The 25,002-nt window shown below is 34.8% G+C and overlaps 1 protein-coding gene across 1 annotated transcript; it reads left to right on the top strand.

Moving 5' to 3' along the window:
* Nucleotides 1-639: 639 nt before the first annotated feature.
* Nucleotides 640-25,002, top strand: asns (asparagine synthetase). The gene is made up of 12 exons (XM_048201144.1): nt 640-772; nt 5,657-5,912; nt 9,286-9,523; nt 9,632-9,817; nt 12,067-12,168; nt 12,277-12,404; nt 15,610-15,736; nt 16,504-16,610; nt 19,517-19,617; nt 19,715-19,796; nt 23,841-23,996; nt 24,083-25,002. Exons 2-12 carry the CDS (start codon nt 5,664-5,666, stop codon nt 24,290-24,292), a joined length of 1,686 nt encoding a protein of 561 aa, XP_048057101.1. The 5' UTR covers nt 640-772; nt 5,657-5,663; the 3' UTR covers nt 24,293-25,002.

The raw sequence follows: 25,002 nt of genomic DNA, 5'->3' as shown, positions 1-25,002 counted from the left end.
GTATTTTATATATACGAAAAGAACACGAGGCTGATAAAGAATACAAGAATTTTCAATAAAATTCATTTTCAATGAAAACAATGGGGAAAAGGTGTATATATTTCTTTCTTTGATTTACATTACATTATAGAACTAAAGCAAGACACATGAAATCACTTGTATCATTTAAAATAAATACCTTTTCTAATCTCCACGTGGTCATACCGATTGCATCATGCCCGAGTAAATTGTTCATTTCACCATCGAATCGTTCTTTTGAACCGACTAAATGTAATGATTCAGTCAAAACCTGCTGTTCGTAAAGCGTATGTCAATTACTAGACAGAAAGGCATTACTTTTTAAGAGTACATCGGGGATAGGAACAGTTAACAATTAGCCATACAAATGAAATGACTTTAAAAAAAAAAAAGTGATAACGCAAAATAATCAGTAAATCTATTCTGTGAACAGGTTCAATAAAATGAACGAATTGACCTCAAACCATGCTACCAGGAACTACAAGCCAGTGATGTTTCGAAATTTCAATGGCTCACCGCTGGGGGGCGATCTCTGTGAACTCCTGGCTCTCTCTATGGCTCCGTCACTACCAGTCACATGACCATGAACGTTACATTTGACCAATCAGCGGCAACTGACGCTCGTTCTGGGAGTCACCAAGAACAAATAGCTGCTGAAACACTGCACGTGTGTTTCATCAGCGGAACTTCGTTGAGGAAGCACGGATAGTTCTCTATTTCCAACCAATCCAGACCAAATCAAGCACCTTTTACAGGTAGTACTAGTTATATGTTGTATTGGTTTGTATTTTAATGTGCTAAAATGTAACTAGAACAGCCGGCATCCTTATCCAAATGTCAAATGCTGCTCTTCCTTCCATATGCTTACAGAGACACTAAGTTTAACGTTACTCTTATGCAATAAACGAACAGCTGGAGATATATTACTCCAGCTATATATATATATTCGGATATATTAATATTCTTCTGCAGTTGCAACACTCCAACGGTGCTGTTGCGAGGACTTGTGCTGGTTTACAGTAACGTTACAGTCCGTTTTACTGTTCATCTGGGGACAGGTTTTACCAGTCAGATAGCCTATATTATTTACATGATAAATGTACCTAACGTTACTATTTACAGGATACATGCATCCAGGGCCTAAAATCAGCACTCGCCAAGTGCCAAATGCGAGTTGGTGTTGGCAAGTATATGAAACTGTCAGTCACAGGTGGCCAGTAACATGAACGTGAACAATGCTCTGCAGCCTGTGCTTGAACAGACAAATTCACAAACAAATTATGTCCCAAGAATGCCCGTTTCAGCGAGAATCATAAACATTGTCCGATAATGGGTTACCTCTTAAGTTGAGAAAGAAAACGCATGACCCGTGCTCTTAAAGTGACAGTGTCCTATTAATCATGCTGCTGTCTGCGTTTTTAAAAGATTAGTTAGTAAAGGCCTTCTGGGCCCGTATGTATAAAACTTCTCAGAAATGCTCTTAAAGGGATAGTTCACCCAAAAATGAAAATTTGATGTTTATCTGCTTACCCCCAGCACATCCAAGATGTAGGTGACTTTGTTTCTTCAGTAGAACGCAAATGATGATTTTTAACTCCATCCGTTGCCGTCTGTCAGTCAAATAATGCTAGTGGATGGGAACTTTTACTATAAGAGTAAATAAAACTTGCATAGACAAGTCCAAATTAAACCCTGCGGATCGTGACGACACATTGATGTCCTAAGACATGAAACGATCGGTTTGTGCGAGAAACCGAACGGTATTTATATCATTTTTTACCTCTAATACACCACTATGTCCAACTGCATTCATCACTCGATTCGTTTGGTCTGATCGCGCTCTGACAGCGGCAGTGATGTCTCGCGCATATACTTCAATGAGAGCGAGACATCACTGCCGCTGTCAGAGCGCGATCAGACCTTACTAACGAGTGCTGCATGCGGTTGGACATAGTGGTGTATTAGAGTTAAAAAATTATATAAATACTGTTCGTTTTCTCGCACAAACTGATCGTTTCATGTCTTCGGACAAATTGGAATATTTCCAAAATTCCCCAGCTTAAGTTTCCGTGGAAAGTTTCTGGAAATTTACCGGAAACTTTCCGCCCCTTTGCAACCCTAGTAAGCAGATAAACATCAAATTTTCATTTTTGGGTGAACTATCCCTTTAAGAATAGTCTTAAGTTTTCACTTAAGTGTCAAAAAATTCTTAGTAAAGAGGAGGAGTTTACTAAAAGTAAGAAACATTTATAAAGAATCTAAAAGCAACTTTTAGTAAAGTATAAGATGGATTCTTAAGTGCTGACTTAAGTGTTGTAAACTAAGGACTACAATGATGACTCAAAATGGCCGCCCTCAACCTCTGAATCAGCCAATAGCAAGTCTGCAAGGGTGAAGTCACAGCAGCGCAACGCCAATAATTCCATGTTATTATAAAAAAAATAATTGAAAAAAAAATCAAAAGACACTGAAACGTTTTAATATTTAAATTTATTTTTAAAAATTGCTTTGCACTGTGCAAAATTATCACAAATTAGTATTGATGGTCTGGAATCTTTTTCTATTGATATGTCTCCTTATTTACAATTGGAGCAATGTGTCGAGTTCATCAACGGATGCAAAAACAAGAGAGGACCAATGAAATATTAAAAACTGATTATGTTGTAGTCAATGTCATATTTTAAAACATTTAAATAATTTTAAAATAAAAATATTTTCCTCATATTTTGATGGTTTAAGCAAAATTGTTTGCGATTAACAAGAAACTCTTGTTTGTATTGTGTACTGTTTGTTCATTTTTTTTTTTTTTTTTTTTTTTTTTTTTTGTGCTTCCTTGTCATTCGTTCATCAACTGCGCTTTATTTTACGTTAAGCATTTTGTTGCACGTCAACTGTGATAAACGGACATCCACTCTCATTACGTGTGTAACAGTGGCCAGACAGTGAGAGTTTTGCACGTAAACTACTGCACACTAACACCCGCTATAGAATGAGGTGTTTAACGTCATTGGTAGTGCACTCACCTCACATGACAGCAGTGATCGGGCCGAAGTTCGAGACCGACTCGGAGCAGGGTGGTTAGTATTGGAGTGTGAGTTTTGGAGGTGCGCAATGAAGAGAGGGGTGGGTTTGTTTGGGTTGATTTAAAATATCAACAGTGTTCAACAACGAATTTGAAAAATCGCATACAGCACCTTTAAATGTGTTAAAATGCATTAAACGTATTATTATAAGTAGGCCTAATATTAAATTTATTACATTAAAGTTATTATATTTCTTATTAGGTCATAGTTACAAAAAGAATTGACAATCAAGTTTATATCATTTTATCAACTCCATCCGTCATCATATAACTCTAATACATCATATCTTCATTGAAAAGTGTGTATCTCCCCTTCTTTGCTGCCATTTTGTTAATCTTAACTAGGTTAAGACACCTCTCCAGCTCTCTTAAATAATTTAAGAGCTAAGACCTAGTCTTGACACTTAGGAACCTTTATGAATCATACTTATTCTTAAGTCTAAGAATAAGAGTAAAATTACATCATTCTTAGAATTTTGACACACTTAAGACTAAAATTTTACTCTAAGCCGCTTTATACATACGGGCCCTGAAGTGAAATAATGTGTTTTGTGTTAGCAAAACATCCATATATTTAACACGTTATAAACTAAAATATCTAGCTTCTGGCCGTACAGATTCTACTCGCGTCTAATTCGTAACTTACATGATGTATAATGTAGGACGTTGCATAGTACGTCATGGCGTAGCATAAGTTAGGCTTCAGATGCAAGTAGAATCTGTTTGGCCGGAAGCTAGTTATTTTACTTTATTTTTTTTTTATTAATTTATTAATGTATTTATTTATTTATTTATTTTTTACTGCAGATTCATGGTTTATTATGGGGCTGTCGATTTAATATTGATTTTATTGTTATTGTTGTTGTTGTTGTTATTATTATTATTATTATTATTATTATTATTATGCAAATGGACAATTACAATATTTACAGATGAGAAATTAAATGCAAAATACAAAGACCAACAAAACATGCATAACAGCCAATAAGGGGTGTGTGTGTGTGTGTGTGTGTGTGTGTGCGCGCGCGCATGTGCGTAACTGGGTGTGGGAGTGGAAATGTATGAATAAAGGAGCATATAGGGAAGGATGACAGACATAACCAGAGTTAAAAAAAAATGAATGGCGATAATGATGATGATGATAATAGTATCACACAAACTGGAGTATGGAGGATGAGGAGGGTGACAATAGTAATAGCAATATTATTAATAATAATAATAATAATAAATAATATTAAATGAATTTATCATTATTAAGAAATGACAAATAGAAATAATAATATTAGTAATAATAGTAATAACCATATTAACAAATATACTTATTTCATCTGGAATGAGGGGGAGGTTAAAGGATCAGGAAGAGGACAAGTAAAAATAATAGTAGTAGTAATAGCAATGATAATAATAATGATTTTAATAATGATATTAATAATGGTGGTATTAATACAGCTATTAATAATAATAATAACAATAATAATATAATAATAATAATAGTAGTAGTTGTAATAGATAATAATAATAATAGTAGTAGTAGTAGTAGTAGTAATATTGATACAGCTATTAATGATAAGGTATTATAAAGCTGCCTCTGATCCTGAGTTATTTTACTTTATAATGTGTTATATATGGATATTTTTCTCACTCAAACACATCGCTTCACTTCAGAAGGCCTTTATTAACCCCCCGGAGCCGTGTGGAGTACATTTATAATGGCTGGATGCACTTATTTGAGTGTCAAACTTTCTCACTGCCATTATAAAGTTTTATAGCATCAGGGTGTTTATTAATATAACTCTGATTGTGTTCATCTGAAAGAAGAAAGTCATATACACCTATGGCTTGAGGGTGAGTAAATCATGGGGTCATTTTCAGTTTAAAGTTAACTAATCCTTTAATGTCAACCAAACAGCAAAGGAAGAAAAAAATCACTCACTGCTCTTGAACTTTAAAAAGTATGTTTATGCAGTTATTTATTTGATTAGCCTACTTTATTAAATTTCTGTGCCTGAATACTACTGTTAGACCTGCCTGAAAAGCACTATTTCATTTGTATCTTTTTATTTATTTGTGCTATTGATTGTAATTCGATAATTGGTTCTTTTTTATTACTGTGTACTTGTCTTTAAAAATGTAGGCTATTAAAATTTCATTAATTAAGCTAGTAGTTTTAGCTGTGGTATCGAATTCACAATCCTCTATTCCAATTTTCACTAGCATCTAAAATATTTGTCATAACTGCCTGTTTTTGTTTCATGGCTGATAAAGAGTTTTGGCCGATCACCTAAAATGGATGTTCACCAGACAAGTGCCAGTGATGTATGTACCAATTAAACTAGTAATACAAGCCTGTTTAGTTTAGTGTGATGATCACAATCTATTCATCATCAATTTTTGAAACTGAAACAAGTAAGTCCAAGAATATTTTTAGTATTACCATGGTATGTGTTCAAAAGGCATAGCAATCTGTGGTCTTGAGTTAATGTGTTGAGAAATTTGGACATTACTTGGGTTCCTTCTAGTTTTGTTAATACATCTTATGTTCTTATTAATCCACAGCATCAGGATGTGTGGTATATGGGCCGTGTTTGGTAGTGATGAGTGCCTTGCAATTCAGTGCACTAATGCCATGAAGATCGCTCATCGTGGTCCAGATGCTTTCCGCTTTGAGAATGTCAATGGTTTCATCAACTGCTGCTTTGGGTTTCACCGCCTCGCTATAGTGGACCAACTGTATGGCATGCAGCCTCTGCGAGTCAAGAAATTCCCCTATCTCTGGTTATGTTACAATGGCGAGATCTACAACCACATCAAGGTAGGTTCTAGGTAGCTGAATGTTTCCAAAATTTTAGCAATTTTAAATTCTGATTATTATAGGGCTGCAACAACTATTCGATAAAATCGATAATGAAAATCATCGACAACGATTCTCATGATCGATTAGTTGGCTCCGCCCACCGTGCACTGAAGACTTCCGCCAGTCGTGTCAAATTACAGCACTGAATAACGCATTTATATGGACAAAAATGCATCTAAAAATAGTGGAGGAAACGGTGAGCTGCTGCGAGAAAGGTTCGAGATCAAAGCTGATCAAAACATGAGAATTCTTTATGCTTCAAGCTAATGCATTAGTGTAATGGATTGCCCTGTCAGGCGCTTTGACAGATGTATGTGCGTCCTCAGCGCAAAATGTTCATTCTACGGATATGTCCTTATCTGTAAATGTTACAAATTCATGCAAGCATTTACATTTTGCATAAAGGCTCGTCCTGACAGTCTGCTTTAAACTTCAAACTTTACTGAATGAGCTGCAGACAGACGAACATGGGAGAGAGGGAGACAATTAATATTTAGCACAACTATATTCATTTTGTTGAAATATGTTGTTTAAAATTAAATTTAGATTTAAAAATCAATATGTCATTCAAGTATTTTATGAGAGTAGTAACTGTAAAGGCATAACATGTAATTGAATATAAATATAAGATGTTTCTTATAGCCTATATTACAGGATAAAGAAATAACAGGTGATTGTGTCCAGAATAGGGCGGAAAATTTGTGGGAATTAATTGGAAATTTTAGGAAATTTATATAAATGTATAATATTTATATAAAATGTATCGTAAAAACAAATATAAACATTTTGTTTGGTCATAACATGGTCCTATCACATTCAATTAATTCTAGTTTAGTAAATATGTCAATATATTTTTATTGCAGCAATTGTTATGTGTTATTTCAGTGTCACATGATCCTTCAGAAATCATTCTGAAATGCTGATTTGATACTCAGTTATTATCAATGTTGGAAACAGTTTTTTTTTTTTTTTTTTTTTTTGGAACCTGTGATACTTTTTTCAGGATTCATTGATGAATACAAAGTTAAAAAGAACAGAATTTATTCAAAATAGACATATTTTCTAACAATATCACTTTAGTATCACTTTTTATCAATTTCACACATCCTTGCTGAATAAAAGTATTAATTGCTTTCAAAAAAAGAAAGAAAAAAAATTACTGACCCCAAAATTTTAAACGGTAGTGTATATTGTTACAAAAGAGTTCTATTTTAAATAGGGCTGGGCGATATATCGCATGCGATTGTCACGCGCATTTCGTCAGTAAAGCCGGTTCCCTGATTACCGCTAAATCGCCATCACCTGCTTTCAAATGGAGCGGCATTTAATAGACAGAGCCGTAGTTCACTGATAAGCTACGCAATATCGCGTTCATTATCGAAGGAGATTCATCTGCGATAATGAACGCGATATTGCGTAGCTTATCAGTGATCTACGGCCCTGTCTGTTAAATGGTGCTCCATTTGAAAGCAGGTGATGGCGATTTAGCGGTAATCAGGGAACCGGCTTTACTGACGAAATGCGCGTGACAATTGCATGCGATATATCGCCCAGCCCTAATTTTAAAGAAATTCTGTTCTTTTAATTTTTATTCATCCAAAATCCTGAAAAAAAAAAAAAAAAAAAAAAAAAAAAAGTGTCACAGGTTATAAAAAATATTAAGCAGCACAACTGTTTCCAACATTGATAATTGATAATTATGTGTGAATATTATTTAGAAACTATTTAGTTGTTTTAGTTTATTTTCCTAATAAACAGCAATTCCATTTTTAGCTTTAAACAAGTTTTTGATAGAATCCTAAAATATTTGTGTTCTCTCTTTATTATGACAGGTAGTCTAATAAATTAAACACTGTAAGTTTTTATAGCATTCACTTGGCACATTTCTTTGAAGTACATTGGGCAGGATGTGCAATAGTGTGTTTTGTCAATAAAATAAAAATAAATAAAATTAGGATTTTTATCTGATTAATCGAAAAAATAATCGGCCAACTAATCAATTATCAAAATAACCATTAGTTGCAGCCCTAGATTATTAAAATAAATAAATATTAGGATTTTTATCCGATTAATCGAAAAAATAATCGGCCAACTAATCAATTATCAAAATAATTGTTAGTTGCAGCCCTAGATTATTAAAATAAATAAATATCAGGATTTTTATCCGATTAATCGAAAAAATAATCGGCCAACTAATCGATTATCAAAATAATTGTTAGTTGCAGCCCTAGATTATTAAAATAAATAAATATTAGGATTTTTATCCGATTAATCGAAAAAATAATCGGCCAACTAATCTATTATCAAAATAATCGTTAGTTGCGGCCCTAGATTATTAAAATAAATAAATAAATATTAGGATTTTTATCCGATTAATCGAAAAAATAATCGGCCAACTAATCAATTATCAAAATAATTGTTAGTTGCAGCCCTAGATTATTAAAATAAATAAATATTAGGATTTTTATCCGATTAATCGAAAAAATAATCGGCCAACTAATCAATTATCAAAATAATTGTTAGTTGCAGCCCTAGATTATTAAAATAAATAAATATTAGGATTTTTATCCGATTAATCGAAAAAATAATCGGCCAACTAAAATAAAAATAATTGTTAGTTGCGCCCTAGATTATTAAAATAAATAAATATTAGGATTTTTATCCGATTAATCGAAAAAATAATCGGCCAACTAATCGATTTATCAAAATAATCGTTAGTTTTATTTATAAGCATTTCCCATTTATGTTTTTGTTATCTCTTATCCTTTAACGTTTATCTTAAAGTCACCATGAAATCAAAATGGCCCATTTTTATTTATGGAATATTGCAGTGTTTATTAATTTATTCGTGCACATCATTACTTGTTTATTTATTTATTTTTAAATTCATGTATCCTCGTAATCTTTAATCAAAATAACTTGCCCCTCCCACTTGCAACGACATCTATTCTCTTCTCTGATGACACGTTTACCAGCGTGAGGGTGGGACAACCTGTCACTCACATGACGATCCAACGATCTAATCAAGTCCCACCCTACCTCTTTTTTCTTCTATTTTTTTTTTCTTCTTCTGGTTAGCCATTTGACCCGGCTATACATCACAATAGGGAAGAAAAGACTATTGTTTCATGCAGACTTTAAAGTCCAAGTGAGCTGGAAGTTGTAACCGACTTTACTTCAGTATTGTGACATTTTCTGAATGAAACAGAATTTTATGAGAAAAGTAGAGGGCGTTGTTTTTTGGAATATTGAGAATGGAGAATGGAGAAATGGGGTCAGTTTCGATTTCGTTCAGACTTTAACATCTGTTGTCCAATCTTATCCCTTATAGATGAAGAACCACTTTGAGTTTGATTATCAGACTAAAGTCGATGGAGAGATCCTTCTGCACCTGTACGATCGTTTTGGAATTGAGAAGATGGCCTCCCTGCTAGATGGTGTATTCGCCTTCATCTTGTTGGACACTGCTAACAGAAAGGTTTTCTTAGGCAGGGACACCTATGGCGTGAGACCACTGTTCAGAATGCTCACTGACGATGGCTTTCTTGCTGTCTGTTCTGAGGCCAAAGGTATAATGAATTGTGCAAAACTAATTTGTTTTACTCCCTTTGAGCTACCTGTATTACAGAATATGATTTTAACAGTGTTCTGTTTTAACTTTGATTTAATTCAAACAGGTTTGACAGATATCACACACTCCATGTCTTCTCCTGCAAAGATCACTCCCTTCCCACCAGGGCACTTTGAGGTGTTTAACTTGAAGCTCAGTGGAAAAGTCGAGTCTGTTGAGATGGGTCGCTTCCACTGCTGCACAGATGAACCCAAACACGCCTCCTATAACAACCTTGAGGGTCTTGGCACAGGTAGATGTCATATTCCGCATTAAATATAATAGATGTTATATTCAAATTAAGATATTTTTAATGAAATCTGAGAGATTTGTCTTTCCATTGACCATCTACGCAACTACCAATTTGATGCTTCGAAAAGTTCATAAAGAGATCGTAAAACTAATCCATATGAATTGACGTTATATGTAAATTCAGTCTGTTCATCATATAAAGCAATTGTGTCTCTTCAGAAAATGTGAATTTAACCGCTTGATTGATCTGAATTAGTTTTACCATCTCTTTATGAACTTTTTGAATTGTCATAGTGGTAGTTGTGTGTGGACTGTCAATTGAGGGGCAGAAATCTGATTTCATAAAAAAACATCTTCATGTGTGTTCTGAAGCTGAACGAAAGTTTAATGGGTGTGGAACGACATGAGGGTGAATAAATGATGACAGAATTTTCATTTTTGGGTGAACTAACCCTTTAAACTGTTTGATAGCTTTTTAGGTCTTTTATCTTCCCTGTAAAAGGGTGTTAACTGCTTGACTGACTCAAGTCACTTTTTCAGAACTGGATCAACTGGTTCATTTAAAAAATCTAAAAGATTAGTTCATTTTAACATTGCTAAATGTCTTGTGAACACCAGGGAGAGCTAGAACGCATCTCAAGATTTCAGTGAATTTCTGTCTGTTCTGGTCCACTTTTTTTTACGTCAATAGAGCAGGGGCTGGTTGCACCAGCTTTGCGTAAGTTAAAACGAAGCATAGTTGCGAAATAAAGAGGCATTAAGTTACAACTTGCACCATTAAACTTGAAACACACCTCTATGTTTAAATTAAATATTTACTGAAGCCTCCGGCCAGGAGTGAAGGTTGGAATAAAACCTGATTTATTAAATTGCACTAAGCTCATGTTTTCCCCTGACAAACATTAATTCTTTAGACAAATATGATAATGCTGAAATTTATACTCATTTACATTTTGAGAGAACACACTGTGAATAACTGACTTAAACAGTGCAGCTCTATGCCTACCAAATAAAATCAATCATAATAAATGTTTTTTTTTTTTTAATCAGTATTTATTGCTATGTATTTCAAGTACAGTTTCTGATTATTTACATAAATACTTTCATGATTAAGTATCGTATTTCAGTGGAAACTTTTTATCATGCGTTAAGGGAGGCAAAATAAGTTTGTCACTCACACTTTCACTGCATGATATATGCAGTTATATCCACTCAAAATTCAAGATACATGGCCATTTTTGCCCCGATGAGTTTTTGTCTTATTATATCTTATATGTAGTTATACAATATCACACGAGCAGAAGTACCGTTTTCCCCTAATCTGAACAATTGCAAATGTGATATATTGTACATTTAAATGAACAATAAGTTAACATTGTGAGTTACATTTTGGACACAATACTGTCAATATTGTATGTTTTTCTCCATTTCGCCAACAAAAATTTCAAAATGAATTTTCTCTGTGCAACAGACAGAAATGTTTTTCTTTATACTGACTGAATCCGCATTTTGAACGAAACTGTTCTATTCAATGACCCATTCAATAAAGATGGTCACTTGCTTTGTTTCTGAATGAATCAGTCGTTTGAACAAATCTGTTGAACGAATATCTCGCTCATTAAGACTTGTGACTTGCTGCCCTCTACTGGCAGTTGAGTTTCATATTCAAAGTACATTTTAATTAAAAAGTTAAAATTAGAAAAAAAATTCATATTTAAATATTGAATTAAAGTTATGTAGACACATTGTAAATGCTGTGTAAATATATTAATGCCACTTCTCATGCCGCTTCGGTGTCACCTCTGCAAGATGGATTTTGTTGATAATGATTTTATTTGATTGGTAATAACAGCCCTGTACTGTGCTGCTATTCTAATGGAATTTAATTTGAATGTTAGAATTTGATCTAAAAGGTGATGCATACATCTAATAAGTTTAGAAAAATGCCATTATGTAGGTAAAAATGCCCTGGAAATAAATTTAAGGTGGCAAATATCGCTTTTGAAACAACTTTAAAAATATTGGGATAAAATTGTCAATTTTGCACACCCCTAATGTATAGTATTAATTTGTATTTCTTTAGGTCTTAAAGTCTTAAAATGCCTTAAATTTGACTTTAAAAATTGTGCAGCAACCCTGCCTACCTAGATGAATGGGCAAAATACTTCTGGGATCTGCTTTACCCCACCATTTGCTTTATCTACAGTCTAAACTAAAGAGAAATGAATTTCTTTTTTTTTTTTCCATCAGGCTTTGAATTGGAGACCGTCAAGAAAAACATTAGGATCCTGTTTGAAAATGCAGTAAAGAAACGCTTGATGGCTCACAGAAGAATTGGTTGCCTCCTCTCAGGTGCCTGTGCTCATTTAGCTTTTGTTTGTGCATTAGTTACTGATAATTTTTTTTTCTACATTCACCCTGTACATTTTTTTTTTTTTTTTTTTTAATTATTATTTCCAGGTGGTCTTGATTCAAGTTTGGTTGCTGCGACACTTGTGAAACTGGCCAAAGAAGAGCAGCTGCCATATCCCATTCAGACCTTTTCTATTGGTGCGGAAGACAGCCCAGATGTCGCGGCTGCTCGCAAGGTAGGTCACTTTGTACATGTAGCAAGTCAAATGTACTTTACAGCCTGAAGATCAAGAATACAGGAAATATTACATTATTAGAGGCACAATCCCTCATAAAGGGATTTTTTTTTTTTTTTTTTTTGTGAACTATCAGATGTTATTGGTAAACTATTAACTCACTATAAAGCTGATATTAAACTCATCAAATACCCTTTCTTTAATAAAAGGTCTTGACTTCTGTATCCACCATTTAAAATCATGCAACAGTATCATAACCTGCATATTTAATAATATTTTGAACTGACTACTTTGAACAGGACTACTTTGAGATACAGTTATTACCAACACCTGTGATTTCATGTTTTGATTCATACAAGACTTAAATCGTTGTTTTTTGTTTTGTTTTTACAGAGGAGAGTGTTTTTTTCTAGATGTGTGTGTTATAGAAAGTCATGTGCTGTGTCATGTACAATACATGTTTTTAAATTAATTATTTATTGATATAATTCAAATGTATTAATAAACACTATTTAAGTAAATTTGACTTGATTTTATAAAAGTGACTGTTTAAAATAAACTTGCATAAGTGAGCAGGAAAATTTAGACATTACTATTACCTGAGACTGATTTTAAAGGTGCCCTAGATTATGTTTTTAAAAGATGTCTAAGGTGTCCCCTGAATGTGTCTGTGAAGTTTCAGCTCAAAATACCCCATAGATTTTTTTTCTATTAATTTTTTTAACTGCCTATTTTGGGGCATCATTATAAACGCGCCGATTTTATGCTGCGGCCCCTTTAAATCCCATGCTCTCCGCCCACAGAGCTCGCGCTTGCCTTAAACAGTGCCTTAACAAAGTTTACACAGCTAATATAACCCTCAAAATGGATCTTTACAAAGTGTTCGTCATGCATGCGGCATGCATGCGTCGGATTATGTGAGTATTGTATACTGTTATATTGTTTACTTCTGATTTTGAATGAGTTTGATAGTGCTCTGTGGCTAACGGGTAATGCTACACTGTTGGAGAGATTTATAAAGAATGGAGTTGTTTATGCATTATACAGACTGCAAGTGTTTAAAAATGAAAATAGCGACGGCTCTCTTGTCGTCTTTCTGCACTTATTTGGAATTAACCTATGACATTCTACCAGTTTACTAGTTTACCCATTTTAAATGCCTATTACCCGCTGTGCACAGTTGCCCTGAAGGCACCGGGTTGCCGGTGCCACTGGGCTTGGGCCCCCGCCATCGCTGCTTGCTTTTTTTTTTTTTTTTTTTTTTTTTTTTGCTTCAAAATGTGGCCCCCCCTTTACATCCATTATAAAGCTTGGAGGAGATAGGATATTTTTAAATATATCTCTGATTGTGTTCGTCTGAAAGAAGATAGTCATATACAGTGATGGGAATAACGGCGTTATAAATAAACGGCGTTACTAACGCCGTTACTTTTTTCAGTAACGAGTAATCAAACGAATTACTTTTTCTCCCGTTACAACGGCGTTACCATTACTGGCAAAAAAAATGCCGCGTTACTATAATTGAGCTCACTGGAGCATTTTTCATCCGAGTAAGCTCTCTCTCAGCCATAGGACCTGCAAAGTTTTTTTCTCTGGTGTGTGCTGCGGTTAGTCATACACAACTATAATTTTAAACTGATAATAATGTATGATGCGCTGTGTGTGTGTCTGTCAGAGCATGCGCGCGAAGCGCGAGCTCAAACCAGAATACCCTTTTTGATGCTTGATCGAAAATATGTGAAATGAGTTTTTTTTTTTTTTTTTTTCTAGTCGACTAGTAGTTGTTCATTTAAGCTATTAGTTGACTAATCACATTTATATTAATTTAATTTCTTAAATACTGGAGAGAATAAACCATAATAAGGAGCGTTTACATAATATAGGCTACAGTATATAGCACAAGGGCACGCATAATTGTCATAAAGAACCGGCAAAAGTAATGATTATGAGTGACAAAAACAGCAAGGAGACATTTTAATTGTTTATTAATAAAGTAATGTTTTCTGAATCAGTGTCGGCTGCAAAGATGAAGTTGACATTGCTGATTCTCATTGCTGATCATCTGCTCATATGGACGCGCCTAGAGAGAGAACGCACATTTCATTCGAATTAGGCTACATAATCAGAGTAGCCTCTTTCTTTTCGTTTTTAATTACTTCATTTTCGTTAAAGTAGATATTTCAAGCATTCTATAGATATATTTCTCATGTCTGCGAGGCAAGCAGCCTCTGAGTTTCGGTTCATTTAGCCTATGAGACGCGCTCCAGTTCACGCACCAGTGATCGCGCCCGCGCCTCCATGTCATGATTTTATTGTCTGCTATATTTGCTTGTTATATATTAAATCCAAGCAATTGGTTGATGAAACATTGATTAAAATTAAGATACAATTTTTACAAAACGAAATTCACTTTAAAGAAAGGCTTTCTACAAAGCAAAACTTAATGAAGTGGTCAAACTCTGACCCACTCCATGTCTCCCGATATATTTGTGCGTCTTATGATGCATCATGCTGTTCACTTTTCATATTCGAATAAATGGATTTAAAACATAACATAGGACTATTTAAACATAAATATGAAACTACATTTTCTTTAATGGCTACCAACACAGTACAGAGAAATTTCATGTCGTGAGCAAGAGCGGATCATGAGTCAGGAGTCGCATCAAGAATAATTTATTCTTAGACTTATATGTAATATTGGGGGCATTCAATTTATTTGGCATATTTTTATTTTTATTTTTATTTTTTTAAAAGTAACGCAATAGTTACTTTCCCTGGTAATTAGTTACTTTTATAATGATGTAACTCAGTTACTAACTCGTTACTATTTGTGAGAAGTAACTAGTAACTATAACTAATTACTTTTTTAAAGTAACGTGCCCAACACTGGTCATATACATGGCTTAGGATGGCTTGTGTGGGTAAATCATTGGTAAATCATTTTCAGGTGATTTTTGGGTGAAGTATCCCTTTAAATTGTGATGTTTATTGTTAGAAAATTACTAAATCATGCAAATGTATGCACGTTCAATTTTGGTAATTGGGCATTGGTTGCAAATCTCATTTAGTGAGACCTGAGGTTGACAATCAAAGTTTTATTAAAAAAAAATACAAATTGTGCCCTTTTTTTCATGGGAAGTGCTATATGTGGTTTTGAGTGTTTGGTAATGGATAACTTTGGATTTACCTTGTTGTGTGGCAGGTGGCAGAATACATTGGCAGTGAACATCATGAGGTGAACTTCACACCCGAGGAGGGGATCCGTGTGCTGGAGGAAGTCATCGTTCACTTGGAGAGTTTTGACATCACCACTATACGTGCCTCCGTTGGTCAGTACAGGAGCTCATCAGATACATAAGACTAAATTTTTTTTGATTGATTGTGGCATTTAAAGAGTAAGGCAATCAATTCTTTCATTTACTCATTGTCTTGTGTGGAGCACAGAATGTGAAATTTGATTCTCCTTTGCATATCTGTATATTCAAACTAGTACAACACATTGTGGTGGAAATTTTCGTGAGCTATTAATTTCTGTTTAACATTTGCAAAGCGTCAATGATAAAACTATCTTGCTGTCACTGCGCCCACAGACCTCAGCCAATTGGGTTTAGGTTTAGTTATCTACCATTCCCCTGCTCTACTTGTTTGAATGTGTGACCACGTGAATTCTCTGGATTAGAGATAATGCTGGTCTGAAACTTGAAAATGCATCATCAGCATTATACTGCTTAGAAAGTTAGTTAGCAGGACAAAAGATTCCGCATGAAGCGATCTCCCGTCTGTGTTATCTACTCTTTCTCATGGTGCTTTTTCCCTTCATCTGTGTTTCTAACAACTTTAAAGCAACTTTTGTAGAATTATTAGTGTTTATTTTATTTATCATGAAATAAATGGCACACACAAGGCATTTTGTGGCATCAATTATATTTGTAGCACAAACAGTTAAGGTTGAGTTACATTTATAGGCTTAATACTTGGTTAGAACACAAGTATGAACTGTAGTAGCCATGCCTGTCTTGGCAGTGTAACTAGAGTCTGAACTCATAGCCACTAGATGGCAGCAGGAGCATTCAGTGATCTCAGTGTTTGTCTGCAGGTATGTATCTGGTATCAAAGTACATCCGAGAGAAGACAGACAGCGTTGTGATTTTCTCAGGTGAAGGTTCGGATGAGTTGACTCAAGGATACATCTACTTTCATAAGGTACGTCTTATTGTATGATTAATTTGTGTATATTTACATTGTCTCTAAAAAAGTATTTGGACACTTACTGTAAGACCCATTTAAAAGTGTTGGAATGTTATTCCATTAGATAAAGTATCATTGAAGCATCTTTATTTGCTGGTTGGTATCAGCATTTGTGCGTTTAATTTGGTTTGATATTTTATTATGTAAAGTGTTCCTCATATATATGTGCACTTTTTAAAAGTGTCCTAAGAAACTTGAGGCACCTCACGATTCCTCATTGAGGAATTTTAAGGCACCTCACGATCTGATCCTGGGAGTCACGATCTGAATCCAATTCTTATTCTTGATTTTTTTTTTTTTTTTTTTTTTTTTTTTTTTTTTTCTCCATCCTTTGTTTTTCAACTTTGAAAACAAAATGCCAGTGAAAAGGTTAAGTGCAGGTTTTCTCTTTATTAAAGTCCAAACTAGGGCTGCACGATTTGGGGAAAATGTCATATTGCGATTATTGAGGTCAATATTGCGATTGCGATTTGCGATAGCGATATAATAAACAAATAGTATCATGAGTCATCTTGCTTGGTTCTCAATGAAAATACACACACAGATTACTGATAATGCTGAAATGTGTATTTCTCAACTCAAACTAGCAACAACAGCAAACAAATGCACAGCGTTTTCAAATTAAAATATTTTTATGAAATTAAATAACATCTTTGCATTACTGCAAACTTGTTATAATCCCATTTAAGATATTTGTTTCTTTACTAATCTGTAGTGGTTCAACGGATCACAAAACTCACGGTTCGGATCACATCATGGTTATGACGTCACAGATCGGATCATTTTTCAGATCAGCACAAAAAAAAAAAAAAAATTGGATGGGGGTAACTTAACTTTGCATTTATTACTTAGCCCACTTAAACTATTCTGATACCATAGCATAAACTGCTAGCCTAAATAATACATTATTAAAGGCAAGTGAACAGACTGTAAAAAGAACAAATACTGTACACCAATTACAACAAGCATAGATAAATACTACATAAAGTTACAAATAAAGTATAAGGTCTAACTGTAGTATTAATTTTCATGCACAGAAATGTAATAATTAAATGTAAAATGACACTGTTCATTGTATAAATTTAATATAGATTAATCTTTGTTAAAGCTGTGTTTTGTTGTTTGATTTACATGACAGACAACAGCAGGTATTTATAGGTTGCTGTCACTTTAAGAGTAAGACATGCACGCACACATCGGACAGATATACATCCGAATTCTCACCTCGTTCAGTTAAGACATAACTGAATGTGTTTACATGAATACTTGCTGAGAGGGGTATTTTGACTGACATAATGCGTGTATGTGACCATCCAAGTGCACTGAGGACGCGAAAGAGAAATCAATTTGGAGTTCGCGAGCTATAACGCGCCTCTCTCTCTCTCTGTGCGCGCGAGCCTTGTATGTATGTGCGTCATTTGCGCACCGATAACAGCGCTGCGAGCGATACCGAATTAAATCCTCTTTCCTCTTCAACCACTACTAATCTGGGTTTATAATCTTATAGCCAAAATATCGCCATATAACAGAGGTAGCGTTTTTTCTTGCCACCAGTTCAGTGACCGTTTGCTGCGCTTCCATCTTTACCCGTTCTCTGCGCTGCACACCGGAAAAGTCATGACCGTGCGCGCCACACATGCCACTGCCTAAACTGAAACTGACTGGTCTTCTTTTTATTAGCGGTGTATAAAATGGGCAAACAGCTCTCAGATAATGGGTTGTTGTGTCCACACATGTATTTTTTTTATTTATTTATTAACTTATTATTATTTTATTTCATAAAATCGCAGCATTTTGCGTCATATAATCGCACAAGCTTGACATCGCGATTGCGATTGCGATATGATTAATCGTGCAGCTCTAGTCCAAACTGTTAGAAAACAGCACAAAAATACATTTTATGCTTGTACTTTTTAAAAGCTTAAACTTTTTGTTTCTTGTAAACTGACACATTTAGCCTAAGTTAACTGCTTATCGACTTGTTTTATATAAACCTGGTATATTAAAAAAAATTACCAACCTCTTTTATTTAAACCTGGGAACATCTCTGTGTTTACCAGCTTCCTTAAAATAAACTTGGTAATAGTGTCGTCAAAGGTACTGACTCGGATATTGTAAAATGTTAAAAATGTGACGAAACCAGCTTAGCCTAGCATTTTGAGCGCTGTTGAGTGGATTCTTAAACGCCTCTGATTGGCTATTGTGTTCACACGCTCAACATGTCTGTGATTGGCTACAGTGATCAACGCTTCACGTTCACAAACTTGTTGTAAATAGACATAATTGATGCTCTTCACTGAGCGCTAGCCGATTACAGATTCACATGGGAGCATTTGAAAGCAGGCGTTTATCAGCAGATTAGTCCATCCCCAATATATCCGCTGATAGACAAATCCGCTGATAAATGCCTGCTTTCAAACGCTCCCATGCCTATCTGTGTAAGCGCTCTGTGAAGAACGTCAAAACCATCTACGTTTGTAACATCAATGGAATAAAAGTGCGTCCAGACTTTGAACTTTAAACGTGGCTGGGGCATCTATTATTTTACTCGCACTGCTGTCCGCCATCCCATTAAAAACCTCTTTTTCTTAGGCTAGTTCTAACCATTTACCATCAACTTATGTTCATGTGTCCCTCATTCATGTGTTGAGTGCCACCTTGAAGTAGCGACGCTGTGAGCAGGGAATTCTATTTAGAGTGCCTTATTTTATTAATTAAAATATCGATATTTGGCGCCAGCTTATCGATTCTTGCATCACACAGAGAGGAACAACAATATAGTGCCGTATCTATTTTGTCCTACCCCTAGTATTGTTGTATGACTGAGCTGTCAAATGAACATTTGACTTCTTTTGAATTAGGCTCCATCACCTAAAGCTGGAGCAGAGGACAGTGTGCGTCTGCTGGAAGAGCTTTACCTGTTTGATGTGCTGAGAGCTGACAGGACCACAGCTGCACATGGGTAAGACTAAATGTCCCTTCCTTTCACTTCTCTGCCTGCAGTAGCTTGGCCATTTTTCATAGTATTTGTCATTCCAAACTGTTTGTTTCTTCTTTAGACTGGAGTTGAGAGTGCCTTTCCTGGACCATAGGTTCACCGCATACTACCTCTCTTTGCCTGAAGAGATGAGAGTGCCTAAGGTGGGCTTTCCTGACTCCTTCCATCATGTCCTGCTGCAGCTACTCTTCCGTATTTAAAATATAACACATGGAGTTTGTACCCATAGTCCACACAAAAATGAAAATTCTAGCATTTTCCACAAGTCATTGGCTACGTTTACATGCACCCAAATAATCCATTTGTAATCAGATTGACGGCTCAAACGTTCATGTAAACACCTTAATCGATCCGAATGGAATTTCAATCGGATTGGAAGGGGCGGTTTATTCCTTTTCTAATCCGATCCAACAGCAAAAAATGACCATGTAAACGCTTGAATCCGACTACTTTCTCAATCGTATTCAGTCTCTGAATACGATGCGCAGATGCGATGCACATGCGCAGTGCAATTTTTGACACACATTACGCAGTGCGCAAGTTCACATTTATGTCTTTAGTTGTAAAGATGTACAGTACAGTATAGTCCAAAAGTTTGGAACCACTAAGATTTTTAATGTTTTTAAAAGAAGTTTCGTCTGCTCACCAAGGCTACATTTATTTAATTAAAAATACAGTAAAAACAGTAATATTGTGAAATATTATTACAATTTAAAATAACTGTTTTCTATTTGAATATATTTCACAAAGTAATTTATTCCTGTGATGGCAAAGCTGAATTTTCAGCATCATTACTCCAGTCTTCAGCGTCACATGATCCTTCAGAAATCATTCTAATATGCTGATCTGCTGCTCAAGAAACATTTAATGTGTACAATTGTACAAAATATTTGTGTACAATATTTTTTTTCAGGATTATTTGATGAATAGAAAGTTCAAAAGAACAGTGTTTATCTGAAATTAATCTTTTGTAACATTATAAATGTCTTTACTGCCACTTTTGATTGATTTAATGCATCCTTGCTGAATAAAAGTATTCATTTCTTTAATTTCTTTTCAAAAAAATAAAAATAAAAATTCTTACTGACCCCAAACTTTTGAACGGTAGTGTATAATGCTACAGAAGCTTTGTATTTCAGATAAATGCTGTTCTTTTGAACTTTCTATTCATCAAGGAATCCTGAAAGAAAAAAAAAAAAAAAAAAAAAAAAGTACACAACTGTTTTCAACATTGAAAATAATCATAAATGTTTGAGCAGCAAATCAGCATATTAGAATGATTTCTGAAGGATCATGTGACGCTGAAGACTGGAGTAACGATGCTGAAAATTCAGCTTTGCATCACAGAAATAAATTACTTTGTGAAATATATTTAAATAGTACACAGTTATTTTAAATTGTAGTAATATTTCACAATATTACTGTTTTTTACTGTATTTTTAATTAAATAAATGTAGCCTTGGTGAGCAGACGAAACTTCTTTTAAAAACATTAAAAATCTTAGTGGTTCCAAACTTTTGGACTGTACTGTATGCTAACAGGCAGTGGCATAGCTGTATCCCTTCGTCATAAAATTGGAAATCTTTCCTTTTAAAACAAGAAGGGGAGCCAATGGATATCACACAAGAAGCAATGTGCAAACTCTGCGCCAGAGTTATGCCAGTAAAAGCTTAACCTCAGTCAGTATTCCAAGTGAAAGTAAAAAATGACAGAGCTGTCTGACGCTGCATTAACGGATCATATTCTCTCAGAGATGATTTTCAACATAATATGCTGATAATGGTATATATAACTGTCTTAAAGGGTTAGTTCACCCAAAAATGAAAATAATGTCATTTATTACTCTCCTTCATGCCGTTCCACACCCGTAAGACCTTCATTAATCTTTGGAACACAAATTAAGATATTTTTGTTGAAATCTGATGGCTCAGTGAGGCCTCCATAGCCAGCAATGACATTTCCTCTCTCAAGATCCATTAATGTACTAAAAACACATCTAAATCAGTTAATTTGAGTACAGTGGTTCAATATTAATATTATAAAGCAACGAGAATATTTTTGGTGCGGCAAAAAAACAAAATAACGACTTCTATAGTGATGGCCGATTTCAAAACATTGCTTAATGAAGTTTCGAAGTATTATGAATCAGCGTATCGAATCATGATTCAGATCGCGTGTCAAACCGCCAAACTGCTGAAATCACGTGACTTTAGCGCTCCGAACCACTGATTCGACACGCTGATTCATAATGCTCCGAAGCTCCTAAATTAAAGTGTGAACTAATTTATTCCATTTCTCTTACATATAATAGTACATATAACAGTATTTTGTAGTATTTATAGTATTTCGTGTTAAACAGGTTTTTTTTTTTTTTTTTTTTTTTTTTTTTTTCGGTGTCGGTGCTTGAAGTAAAGCTGCGTTTAATTTTCATTGACTGTGGTGTTAGGAAATATAGCCTACACTCTTAATAATTTTAATTATAGGCCTATAATTCATTGTATAATAGACCTAAAAAAATGTTAAAAACATTTCCAAAGATAGCTAATAGCCTAATCCAGTGGTTCCCAAACTAGGGTACGTGAGGTGACAAAAGGGGGTACGCGAACAAAATGCTGAGTAGTTCATTTAATTCTACATTAAAATAATATTAAAATAGAGCATGTATTTCTAACTGCCAAAATGTCGTAAGTCCAGTACATTTAATCAAATTACCTCATCATTTGCAGTCAAAAATGACTGTATCCACACAAGCAGCATGCATAGATTGCGTGCAGAATCTGCTGCCTTAAATCGTGCTAAATTACTGCCGTTCTCGACAATGCACCTTTGTAAAAGTGGGGATTTAGCACTCACTCGCATGAAGAACAAATATAGACGCAGATAATGAATTAATTTCGATTTAAGACTCAAACTTTCCGGTACAAAAACATACCTTGTGTGAGTTCTTGTATTTAATGATGATAACGTGTAAGAATGCAATTGTTCTCAAATATCCACATGACTGCAAACGTGACATTATTATACAACAGGTCAAAAAACAAAACGTACATTTTAAACACGGTACTGCCAGTATTTACTCTATTTTGCAATGAAATAATTACGAAAACCACAGCAGAACTACAACACACGTCTGTGTTTCGTGAACAATTCTACGGCTTTGAACGAATTGTGAGAGTCGATTCAATGATTCATTCACGGCCACTTGCTTCGTTACTGAATGAATGACTCGATGACTCGCTCATAAAAACAGTGACTTGCTGCCACCTACTGGCGGTTTTAGTTTAATATTTAAAAGTTTTACTTGGAGAAATATGCAATGATGGTAAAACTATTGAACATTTTTATTTAAAACATTATTTATTTTATAAAGTTATTCATAAAGGTAAAAAAAATGCACTGGAAAATCAATTTAGGGGGCAAATATTGTCCCTTAATGGTAAAGGTGTGACTGCAGTCGAAGTGGAAGAGAGGGGGTACGCAGAAGGATGGTAATGCCTCCAGGGGGTACTCAACGCTAAAACGTTTGGGAACCACTGGCCTAATGTTTTATTATTATCCTCACAGCACGTCAGTTATGCGCTATAAAATAAATTTATTAAATTTATTATAATATTAATTTAATAATAAAAGAAGCCTAACCTAATAGTAATAATAGAAGAATGTAACAGGCCTACATTAATTGGAAATACCAAATCCTCTTAATATTGCCAAGATTTGATGCTTTTGACAATATCGCTGGCTATTGTCGATACATGATCATCTATTGACGCAACCCGGGTTACCGCAAGTGTGATTGATATGATGTCACGCACAGAGCGTGTGCGCAAAAGTTTTAATCAGAATGTATATAAACAGATATTTGAATCCGATTACTATGTTAAGAGTACATGTAAACAGATCTGCAATCAGATTCAATTTATTCGGATTGACGAAAATTGGTGCATGTAAACATAGCCATTGTGGTTTGTAAGGACATGAGGGTGAGTAAAGAATGACTTCTGTAGAGCATAAAAGATGTTTTGAAAAATGTTGGTTCTTCTTATAGACAAAAAAACAATGGAAGTCAACTGTTTGTTCTTCAAAATATCATCCTTGCATGATGTACCTCTTATCTTCCCTTTCTTCTTCAAAATTCATGTTAGTGGATACTAAAACCAGACTGATTAACTTCTGTTTGATCGGCACAGGATGGTGTGGAGAAGCATCTCTTGAGGGAAGCGTTTAAAGGGATGAACCTGATCCCAGATGAGATTCTTTGGAGAAGGAAAGAGGCCTTCAGTGATGGTGTGTCATCCATAAAAAAATCCTGGTACACTAGCCTGCAGGAGCACATTGAGTCTGAGGTAATGCAGATGTACATGCAGATGATGCAGTGCTTTAAAGCCTCTTCCTATTTATCTCTTCCTTGAATTTTTCTTTTCCCTTTCAGGTGAATGACTCTCAGTTGGAGAAGGCTGCTAAGCTGTACCCTTTCAACCCCCCCAAAACCAAAGAGGGTTTCTTCATGAGGCAGGTCTTTGAGAAGAATTTCCCCGGCCGCCACGAGTGGACACCACATTACTGGATGCCTCGCTGGGTCAAGGCCACAGACCCCTCAGCCAGAACCCTGGCCATCTACAAGCCTGATAAAGACGAGTAATCGCATCAAACTTCAGACCTTGGCTAAACAATACAGTCACTACAGCATGCATGCATACCTACCACATGAAGCCCACTTAAATGTAACCATAATATATTTTACTGCCTCAACATTCTCTGTTCAGTTCACTTAAATTTGTTTGTTTGGCTGGGTTGGTTAGTCTTTCCTAAAGAGATTGGTTTTGTTAAAGGTCAGTTCTTCACAGGTCAGAGTGATCTCTTCAGTTCATGCAATAGTTCAAAAGATAAAAATGGAGGCCCTGTCAACTTTTCAGGCCTTCAATCTGCCTTGCATACTCCGTTAGCCTGATCTCCCCCCACTCTCACACACAAATCTTTTTATGGAGCTTCTATGGATATTAACAAAAAAGTCAAATGGATTTGGGTTGGTTTAGCTTATTGGTTAAAAGAACCCCTTAAGAAATTTGCACAGTAAATACTGTAGAAGTTGTTTCTTCTAAAATAGTTTGTTACTGTAGTAAAGCTGTAATATTAATTAGCACTTTCAAAGTTCAAGACAAAGATATTACACTATTTAAAGAAGATAATACAATCACTTATTTTACATTAGTAACTAGCGATTTATACAGTACTGTTCAAAAGTTTGAGGTCGGTTAGATTTAAAATGTTTTTGAAAGACTTTTTTGCTCACTATGTATTTTTTTTTTTTTATATATATATAAATGCAGTAAAATGGTAATATTGTGAAAT

Source organism: Megalobrama amblycephala, linkage group LG9 (genome assembly GCF_018812025.1).
Source record: "Megalobrama amblycephala isolate DHTTF-2021 linkage group LG9, ASM1881202v1, whole genome shotgun sequence".
Lineage (NCBI taxonomy): Eukaryota > Metazoa > Chordata > Actinopteri > Cypriniformes > Xenocyprididae > Megalobrama > Megalobrama amblycephala.
Note: the sequence above shows the minus strand (reverse complement) of the source record. Positions and strands in the feature narration are given on the sequence as shown.

Coding starts and splice junctions, on each gene's coding strand:
- asns (XM_048201144.1), top strand. CDS start 5,664: ATGTGTGGTATATGGGCCGTGTTTGGTAGTGATGAGTGCCTTGCAATT. Junction 9,818..12,066: donor CCTTGAGGGTCTTGGCACAG/GTAGATGTCATA, acceptor TTTTTCCATCAG/GCTTTGAATTGGAGACCGTC. Junction 12,169..12,276: donor AATTGGTTGCCTCCTCTCAG/GTGCCTGTGCTC, acceptor TATTATTTCCAG/GTGGTCTTGATTCAAGTTTG.